This window comes from Elephantulus edwardii, unplaced genomic scaffold (assembly GCF_000299155.1).
Source record: "Elephantulus edwardii isolate Elephantulus edwardi_28Jun2011 unplaced genomic scaffold, EleEdw1.0 scaffold00032, whole genome shotgun sequence".
NCBI classification, from domain to species: Eukaryota; Metazoa; Chordata; class Mammalia; order Macroscelidea; family Macroscelididae; genus Elephantulus; species Elephantulus edwardii.
In genome coordinates this window covers 7099768-7110575 of record NW_006399782.1, presented here as the reverse complement: position 1 = coordinate 7110575, position 10808 = coordinate 7099768, and the positions used below count along the sequence as shown (strand labels likewise).

General features: G+C 42.0%; 1 protein-coding gene across 1 annotated transcript in view; it reads right to left on the bottom strand.

Annotated features, from left to right (window-relative positions):
• The window catches only part of PTPLB (protein tyrosine phosphatase-like (proline instead of catalytic arginine), member b), a 70397-nt gene that overhangs the window by 2506 nt on the left and 57083 nt on the right, over window positions 1-10808 (bottom strand). The window contains exons 5-6 of the mRNA XM_006884226.1: window positions 6202-6323; window positions 4030-4208 (exon numbers count right to left, since the gene is read on the bottom strand). Coding sequence (XP_006884288.1) covers window positions 4030-4208; window positions 6202-6323 — 301 coding nt within the window. The remainder of the gene's footprint in view (window positions 1-4029; window positions 4209-6201; window positions 6324-10808) is intronic.

Below are 10808 nucleotides of genomic sequence, written 5' to 3'. Positions count from 1 at the left end.
GTGGGGGTGTGGGGGGGAGGATGTGTGGAGGGAATGTGTGTGGGAGGGTATGTGGGGAGGGTGTACGTGGGTGTGTGTTTGGGGGATTGTTTTGGGGGGAGTATGTTGAGGGGAGGGAGTGTTGGGGAGGGTGTGAGAGGGAGGATGCGGGAGGGTGCACGTGTGGGCTGGTGTGAAGGGGAGGGCATGTGGGGGGCGGGTGTGGAGATCAGTGGTGGCGATTCTCAGCCTGTGGAGTCTCTACAGCTCTGTCAGGACATTGTCTTCATCTGAATTGGCCATTTGTTCGAGACAACCCAACCAAAATGGGTGAAATAGTTCCAGATGTATAGCCCCTATTTTTAGCGACAATGGGTCACACTGAGGAAATCGCACGCGCACATGGAGCCACCGAGCGTCCCGTCTCCTGCTTTGCCAGCTCAGGACACAGAGCAGTGACGGTGCCACACAAGTGTGTCTGTGCCAGGAGGACTAGCCGGTGCTGGGGCTTCCTTCTCCTAAGGCTTCCTTCCAATTTAGGGAACATGGGATTTAGAGACTGACAGCAATGGGGGATGTTCTCTCTGTTTCTTTAAAAACACACATGGCACAGACATCCTGAGAACACCCAGCTTCTTGGTGTCCATCAGTATTTCTCAACTGCCTTTTCACCTCCTCAGTAGCATCATTTTGTTTCCTTAGGGGTGAAATCTCTCCAGTGGAGATGCACGCCTTGCAAGCACAGGTAAGTGAGGGATGCAATTCTTCCCCCTGACACGTAACCATTCTGTTCAAGGTAAGAAAGGCCATCGTGGGGCTGGGGTGGGGAGGAGGGATGACCTGAGACTTAGGAGTCTGAGTCCTGCTGACAACATGCTGTACCAGTACTGTCCACACTGCACTCAAAGCAGAGCTTTGGACCGGAACCCAACACACCCTGATATGCAAAAAGGGCCGGGGCTGAGGCTCCTGAGCAATAGCTATGTGTGTAAACAATGGTCGAGCCCTTAAGGAAAGGGACTGCTTTACTTCTATCATCAACTTCCCACTAAAGGAGATTCAAAGAATTCAAAATTGTAAAAAGAACCCCAAATTTGGTAAAGCTTGTATGCCAATGGCAACTATCCTAATTCTACACTTTCTCTGGAAAGCTAGAAATGTGCAGCTGGCAGGAATGACTGAAGGTTAACAACCTGAACTACTGCAAACAACACCCTGGCACCGCTCAGGCCGAGGCTGCAGGAGCACCACTGTCAGGAGAGCTGGTCGGGGCAGGAGCCTGGCCCAGGCTGCGACCGTGGGACTGGACAGAGTTGGGAATTTGGAGAGAATCTTTCACTCTCCATGTGAAATTCATCTCTTCTAAAATGCTTGCCACTGGCTGGCCCCCGGGTCTGTCTGTCTCTCTCTCTCTCACACACACACACACACACACACACACACACGAGGAGGTACAGACAGACCAGTTGCCTGGGAAAGCTGATTCTGGCCAATGAAGCCCCTTTTTCCAGCGAGACTAAAAATGCAGAAATTCTGAGGTAGCATTCTCTCAGAGCTTTATCTGTTTGATTTCACTACGGCCTCCCTGTTCCCTTGCCAGGTATCCCTTATGTTATACATCTCCTGTTTATCCTGAAGACTATGTTGGATTTATACCATCCTGTAACTACTATATGCTATCTTGGGTGTGACCAAGCTGCCACTAGGAACTGCTGCTTTAGAGACAGGAAGATCAAATGCAAGGGGCGAAGAATTAGGCTATTACGTGAAAAAGGCAGTATACTAATTTGCATTACTTAAATTTTTAGACTTCATGTTTATCTTTTCTTTGAAAATCGACTACCTTTCACATGGTCTGCAGGTACTGTGGCTACATCAAAGAGGAGAACCTGATAATTTATAATTGTTGTTGTCAAGTCGGGATAGACCCATAGCTGACCCTCAGGTAGGTTTTCAGAGGCAGTTAATCTCATGGGAGGAGATTATCCATCCTTTTCCCGCAGGGCAGCTGATGGATTCAAACCATGTGCCTCTGGGATTGCAGCACAGCCTCTTGTCACTAGGTCACTCACCATGCTCCCGATATTTTATAATAGAGAGTGGAAAATGAAGCACAAAGCAGAATTATGGCCAAGAATTTCTCAAAGATAAATGTTGGCAGGAAATCTGGATACAGTCTTTTCTCACAATGCACGAGATGCAGTTTTCCGCAGAAGGACACAAACATGTCACTTAGGACTGTTAGGATGATGCATTTGTTTAATGCTGTGGGTGGAGAAAACGCAGCCCTGCCTGAATAGAACCTGGGGCTTAGGGAAGAATTTAGCTATTTTTTTTCCTCTAATGGACTAAAATAAAATTCATAGTTACAATGGCTATAGAAGTAGCTAAATGAAAAGATACTAACAATATATATCCTTGGACACAACAAGATCCATTTGAATGTGTGCAGCCAAAAGATTTGCAACTGAACATCACAATTTCAGAAGAATGCGATCTCTCTTCCTCAAAAACCATCACCTCACAGAAGCTTGAAACACAGCCTGCTGCCAGGCACATTTGATTACCCATAGATCTAAACTTTTAGCAAGAGTATGCAAAGAAGTGAAGCCATTCTGAAGAGAACACTATATCCCATTCAGATGGTTTTATTGCTCATTTCCAAACGAGAAATGTAGAGAGGGGAAAAAAATCTATTTTTACTTTGTTTTGTTTCCAGTTAAGTAAGCTATTGGACTCTTAAAAATGAAATAACTGGCAAGCTCTGGTGGCCTAGTGGCAGGAAGCTGCACTGCAAATCCAGGTGCACAGTTCAAATCCACCAGATGGTCTGCTGGAGGGGGGACAATCTCCTCCTGTACCAGTCAGATCCCATTTGATGGTACACACAAAAAATAATAAAAGTATTTTTTAAAAAATGAAATAACCATATAGTTTAAGATAACAATGTGACCATCTTCTTAAAATGTTTTAAAATACCGTAATAAACAGTTCTCAAGGGACAGGAAAATAAAATCCAGGCAAGAACCTGAATGGCTGCTTTTGTTTGTTTTTCACTCATTAAACTATTCCATTGAGTTGATTCCAATTCTACAGGACAAGAGTGTCTGTAGAGAGAGACTCTGTGGAACAGAGTAGAAAAGCTGTAGAATGACTTAAAGATGAAAGGAGAATTTATGCCTTTGAGCTGTGGTGCTGGAGAAGAGTATTGAGGATACCATGGACTGCTAAGGGAAGAAACAGGTTCATCCTAGAGAGGGTGAAGCCAGGCTGCTCCTTGGAGGTAAGGATCCTGAAGCTTTGTCTGACATACTTTGGGCATATTTTAAGGACCAGTCCTTGGAGAGGGACATCATACTTGGGAGGGTGGAGGGACAGCACCAGAGAGGAAGACTCGTGATGAGATGGATTGACTCAGTGACTGGGGTGATGGGGGTAGGTGTGTCAGAGACAGAGCAGAATTCCGAGCTGTTGTACAAGGGAGCTCTGGTGGCTTAGTGGTAAGAAGCTGCACTGCAATCCCAAAGGCATTCTGTTCGAATCTTCCAGGTGCTCCATGGAAGATGTCCGATCTCCTCCCATGTGATTAAATGCCTTTGAAAACCCACTGGAAGGTGAGCTATGGGTCGGTTCCAACTCGGGGGTACACAATAACACACAGCTGTTGTACTTACAGTTGCTATGAGTCGGAGTCGACTCGATGGCACTTAATCCCTAAAGAAGCAGTCCTCCACATCTATCTGTCCCCAAATGACCATGATACCACCAGCACCCTTTTGTCCACTTAGTTCTTTGCCCTCACACACAGTGAACTTATCTTGTTTCAAACTCATGTACTAACAAGGACTGTATTTTGGCAGCTGGACTGAGAAGTGTTTCATTTATTGCCAGAGGAAATTCCCTTTGATAGCATGTATTTAATAAATACCAAAGTTTTTCCCTGCAAAATTCACTGGGATGTAGACTAAGTCAACCCAAAACATTCAACACTAGTTACTGCAAAGCCACATTTTTAGATGTAAATAAACATGTGGATAATGGTTTACCTACCTGGAATGTAAGAGATCATTACCAGAATCAGGAATGCATAATAGTCAAAGGAGAAATTGTATTTGTTTGGTAAACTGATGGAATACAGGCCAGCCTGTCGGACAAAGGGCAATGCAGCATATATTGTGAGCAATTCTCCTGACACTCCCATTGGGTACAGTACAATGAAAAGTGTGTACCTGAAACAAAACAGAATATTAATTAGGGAAGTGCAAAGGCAGCTTTGCTAGGATGACAAACTCCCACCCTTGTAACTGGTACTGGTCTTGAAAATAAGTGTTTATAAATTTTCCTGTGAGAAATGTATTCAATTGAAACAGTGGATTGTGGTTGTGGTTGATTGCCTTCGAGTCGAGCACGACTCATAGTGACCCTATGAACAAGAGGCCTGAAGCCCCTTTGTAACTATTGGCATTTATCCAAGTTCACAGAGATTCTGGAGGCATGTTATTTAGGAAGTGGATGTTACTCCTGTTTCAAGTTGGTGGTTTTCTTTTTTTATTTAACAAGCCAGATTTTGAAGAGCATCAGTGGCAGGTAAATATTGTAAGAGAAATGTTTTCATTTCAGCCTCAAAATTCAGCCTGATTAAATAAACAACCCTTGAAACAACTCCTTAAAAGAACTACAATGATGTTAAATATGGACCAGGTAGGATTATACAGAAGAATCCTGACCTGTGGGATAAGGGGAAAGCTGAGGGTGGTGGTAGAGAGGGGCAGACATGCTGGTGTCTAGGAATGCCTACACCACACACCAAGTCTACTAGGAAAAAAAAATAAAGCAAAACAAAACATATCAACAGTGTGTATACTGGTACTATATTTCAATTGTCTCCATATGCTATTGGTAAATGAAATATAATAATTTGGAAAAAACGTTTAAAATTCATAAAGCTTTTGGTCATTAACTTTCCCAGTTTATGATTAGATTTACTATCATAAGGGTAGATCCACGATTTTTTCCCCCCCCACTTTAAGGAGAAGAACTATTTCCAAAAGATTTCAAGTAACAGTAATTAGCTAGAACTCGAAAGGTGGTTATGATGCCACAGAAATAACTGGAAACCATTCTGAGGTAGTATTACCAAAGAAACTATCAGTTCAGTTTTTAAAAAGCCTTTGGGGGGAGGGCTAGGCGGGGAGAGAAGTGCAGCAATGAATGAACAGAAATCCAAAATTTCTGTAAATGTTCATTAAAATTATTTTTAAAAAGGAAAGAAAAAAAGCCTCTGGCAGCCAGCAGTTCAAGGCTTGTAACTTTGAGCTCTAAGCTTCGAGGCATAGGGATTGTGTTGGGGAAACTGAGTGATGTGATGCATAATTCTGTAGGTGTATATGTGTATGTCTGTCCCTGGAGTGGTATGGTGCATGGCTGTGCTGTGTGTGTCTTCCTGAGTGGTATGTATATAAGTGTCTCTGTGTGTGTGTGTTTTCCTGGAGTGTTGTGGTGCATAGCTGAGAGGACAGGTAACTAATGACTGAAACGTTGTCACGGGAGAACAAAGGGCAGTCTTTTCTCATTTTTATAGACACGTGTTTATACAGAATAAAAATTTACTATAAAAACAATGATTTTTATATAGACAAAGATTTACTATATACAACACAAAAGAGCATTCTCATGCTCGAAATATTGCAAACAACTGGTTACACTCCCAGTTTATGCACTAAATTCATATATACTTTAGGAAGCACTGGGTTTTCCTTCTATGAAATGAAGCATTTGTGCCTCGGGACAGTTTTGGTCTTTATGCTCTGTCACTCCCCTCCATGGTTGTTTTCCAACTCAGAAAACTGTTCACCAGGGCTGCATGGAATTACTAAGGTGTACAGATGAAATATTACACCAGTATTGTACTCAACTCACAGTGGGTGTTACAGATAGAAGTACTCAAGCTGATAAAAAGCTAAAATTTTAACACTGCTAGCTAAACAGTGATAGAAGAATCATATAATTTCCTGGCAAAGTTATGACCAGGTAAATTGGACTTAGCCCCAGTGTCTCCATTAATCAAAGTAAGCAGGGTCACTTCTGATGAAATCCACAGACCAGATTTCTACCCACTCCACCTCATACAATTTTATTTTTAGAAACCTATTTAGGCGATAACGGGAAAATGCAGCAATGGTGAATTTCAAAAGCTAGTCATCATTCCGTGTATGTTTTTACCTGGCCCATTTGATGAGGTAAGGCAGATGGTTTAATAGACTGAACGTATAAAAGGAGTAACGGATAATTTCTGTGATCGTCCAAGCAATAACAAACAGGAGGACACTATCTTCACTCTGCACCTGAAGGAAATGGAAAGCAAAAAAAATGCTTAAAAACTTTTATAAACACAAGTTAATTAAAAGGACAAGCAGCATCAAGGCAGCACTCACAAGCAGGGCCCTGGTGTGGAAATGGGAAGCTGAGGAAGGCTGGGGCACCCAGGGCCCTCATCCTTGCTGGCTGTGGGACACCTAAGAACGAACCTGTCAGTACTAGAATTCAGGCCTGTGATAACAGCTGTGCACAGCTCAGTGCTAAGGGGCCAGCGCCCTGGGCCTGGCTGCAGACTGGCGAGTCGCGTGGCACTGAACCGTGTAATGACTTTCAGGCACAATTTGTACAGAATGAAGGGACTTGGTTTCCTGATGAGTAAGAGGTGCTCAAGTGGGGACTTAGATGAGCTGGGGCCCACAAGAAGAAATGAACAGTTTTTGCATTTGCTAGTCTGATGTGAAGAATGTGAACTGATAGTGGGGGTCAGGAACAGGTAAGGAGAGGACAGACTGGTGGAAGGTTTGGGATTTTGAAAAGCATTTTAATTTGATTCATATGGTAAATTTCAAACAAAGGGACTGTGATGATTCAAACACAACTGGAAATGAAGATCATTCACAGGGCAGGCTGAGTGTAAGTTGGAGGAGAGCTGGAAACCGCAGAGGCAGGGCCCACATATTTTCTTCTGTTAGTGACTCTTCTGTGCTATTGAGTTGGTCTGGTTGGAGCTGTCAATAGTCAGGGTTTTAACAGTTGTGCCCCCAGGACTTTCCCCCCAGATTAGGAATTAAGAGGATTGTAAGTAAAAAAAGTTACTGCAGTTACTCCTGACTCACAGTGACCTCTAATGGGTCTCCAAGGGTATAAATCGTAACAGAAGGAGACTGTTCATCTTTCTCCCATGAGCGGCTCAAATTGTCAGAGATCTTCAAGGCCTTTGGTTTAACAGTGCAAACTGCTACCACCAGAGCAGAGCACCCTTACAGGATTATGGGCTCTTCAACACTGACAATCTAGGAAACTTTATTAAACCATACAGTGTTCCCTTGTTCTGTTCACACAACAACCTCTTAATCTAGGTGTAGGTTTTGTATAAGCACAATTAAGTGTTCTGGGATTCCCATTTTTCTCAATGTTAGCCATAATTTGTTATGATCCACATATTCAAATGCTGTTGCATAGTCAATTAAGCATAAATAGACATTCTTTTGGTATTTTCTACTTTTAACCAAGATCCATCTGAAATCAATGATATCCCTGGTGCTACAACTTCTTCTAAATCCAGCCTGAACTTCTAGTCATTTTTTAACAATCCATAGCAATATTTTTGCTTGCAGAGATACTAAAGATTTAAATTGCCAACAAATTCATCTTGCTTGGATCTACAATCAAAATACTTGGTATGATTAGAATACTTGATACCAACAGTCAGAAGATCAGGTAAAGTACTGTAAAGGGAAAGTCTACAGTCAGGGACCTCTCCAGATCATGGAGGAGCAATGACGTCAGTTTGACGATTAAGATGCACTTGATTCAGGCCATGGTCTGAATCAATTCCTATGCAATCGAGAGCTGGACAGTGACTAAGGGTGACAGAAGAATTGATGCCTTTGAGTTGTGGTGTTAAAGAATACTGAATATCCCAATACTACCATAAGAACAGCTATATCTCTTTTAAAAAAATTGATATTTTAATGAAAGTTATTTTTAAACCAAGAACTTGGATTTCTATTCATTTATTGTTGCACATTTTCCTCCCTACCCCACACCTCCAATTTGCTTTCCTCTTAAAAAAATTATGTCATTGTTGCACAATTTCCAACCTCCTTACTCCACTTTGCTATGCACCTCTTACACTGGACTGTTGTCATACAATTAATACCTAATCATATATTCCTTTTAAAGATTCTTTCTCTTGTCTGTTTCACTGCAGTGTACATTATTTATCCCATGTCAGTCCTGTTTCATAAAAGTGGCATCATGCAGTATTTGTCCTTTTGTGACAGATATTTCATTCAGCATGTCCTCCAGGGTCACTTTTGTATATTTCATGAGTTCCTTGTTTTTCAGTGCTGCATAGTACTCCATGTGTGAATAGACCAGAGCTTCTCTATCCATTCATTTGTTGATGGGCATTTGGGTTGTTTCCAACTCTTTGCTATTGTGAATAAGACAGCAATAAACATGCGTGTGCACATATCTGCTTGGGTGGCAGTTCTGGTTTCTTTAGTGTGTATTCCCAGTAGTGGAATTGCTATGTCAACTGGTATTTCTTTTCTTAACTTTTTGAGAAAGCGCCATACTGCCTTCCAGAGTTGGTTGCACCATTTTAGACTTCTACAGACAGTGAGTAAGGGTTCCAGTTTCTCCACAACCTCGCCAGCATTTGTTGTTTGCTGCTCTGTTGGATTTTGCTATTGTTATTGGGATGGGTTGGTATCTCAGTTATTTTGCAAACAGCTCTATCTTGGAGAAAGTGCAATAGAGTGCTCCTTGGAGGCAAAGGTAAAAGATTTGCCTAACAGACTTTGAACATGTTGTTAGGAGAGGCCCTTCCTTAGAGAGACATCATGCTTGGAAATGTGGAGGGTCGACAAAAGATGGGAATATTCTTAACCAGACAAACACAGTACTGCCACAACGGGCTCTAGTGTGTCAAAGATTATGAGGATGGCACAGGACAGGACAGGGTTCAGATCTGTTGTTCACAGGGTTGCTATGAGTTCTAGTCAACTCTAGTCAACAGCCCCTACAACAACAGCAACAGGGAGCTCCGGTGGCGCAGTCCATAGAATGTCGTATTACTAACCCAAGGCTGTGCTTCTCTGGTGGTTTGAATCCACAGGAGAAAGACAGGACAGTTTGATTCAGAGTCTTGGAAACCAAATGGAGGGCAAGTTATGAGTCAGAACTAACTCAATGGCAATGAGATTGAATGAGAGATACAGACCACAGGAGGCCAACCTCTTCTAAAACTGCTTTTATACTGAAACAATCAGACTAAACTAATGTTCTCACTAGATGTCTTAGATGGTAAATTCTGTATGAACATAAACTTTTATCATTGTTCACAATCCCACCTCCATCTGGGTTTATCATGATTTTTTTGTTCTTGAAAACCAATAGTAAGAAAAAATCTTGCACCCTTCTTTACTTTGATCACCCTGCACCCCAAAAGGGGCTATCAGTCTGATACTTGGCTGTGAGAAAGAGACTCCACTTAGGAAATGGAGCACATCTTCACTAAAAGATGGGCCTTCTCGATCTTGCTACTAACACATACAAAAGGGATGGCCTTATAACCTTAACTTCTGCTGCTTTCCATTTGCAATGTTAATAGTTTTTAAGCACTTAAATTCTTCCTCAGAAAGTGTACATGAACGATCCACCTACACAACGAAATAAGTAGTCATTTACATACCTATTAACTAAATTGCTCTGACAAAGAATTTCATAAATGCATAGTTACTATTCTCTAAAAATAAGATTTTACACTGTCAAGCACAAGAGTACTTTTTGTTTTCCTAGTGCTCTTTCTTATATTAGCCAAAGTAAAGCAAAAAGCTAAAGTCCTCTAAAGCTTTCATGCTGAAATTTTCCCAACTGTCCCCAAATCCCTACTTAGAGCCCACCCTTAATATAGTATCAGAGCTAACTTTTTGATGCATTTTGTAGGCCTCTTCATCTTAAAGAGGTATCTTTACAGCTCTGAGCTGAAGCCCCCAACTAAGTTTCTCTGGGTTAAAGAAGGAAGGCCCTTTAACAGTCTGTACTGTAATCATCTTGAAAGCAGGCACAGTCTTATGATTCTTAAAAGCACTTTGTGCTTTTCACAAGTAAAACCTCCACATCAAACCTGTTGGTATCCAGTTGATTCTTAGAGATAGCGACCCCTCTGTCCCAGAAAGTTTCCAGGTATCACTGTTATGGAAGCAGACTGCCATCTCTTTCCCTCATAGAGCACCTTGTGAGTCTGAACCGGCAGCAGTTAGAAGGTGAGAGTTTTAATCACTATACCACCAGGACTCATCTTACACAAAAAGTTCAATATTCGTAGAGTAAATGGATCTTGAGCACTTCAAGACTCCTGTCCCTTCTTTTTGGTGCCAGATACTCATTTCTGTATCATTTCCATGGCCTTCTAGTAGGTAAAAATGCAAATGGTCCACTGTTACAGAAGTTACTTGATTCATCTGCTCCCTGTTGTTGCTGCTGCTAGAGAATATTGAGTGGACGACTCACAGCCATCCTATGATCGAAACTTCCCTATTTGCATAATTTTTGCCACACTCAAACCCACTGCTGCAGTCACTGTGCCAATCCATCTCGAGGGTCTCTCTACTTTTTTTCACAATAGTGTCTTTTTCCAAGGACTTGCCTTTCCTGACAACATGCCCAAAGTATATGAGATGAAGTCCCATCATCCTTGCCTATAAGAAGTTCCTTTACTGCACTGACTCCAAGTCTGTTCTTTTGGCAGTCCATGGTATACTTAATACTCTTCATCAACA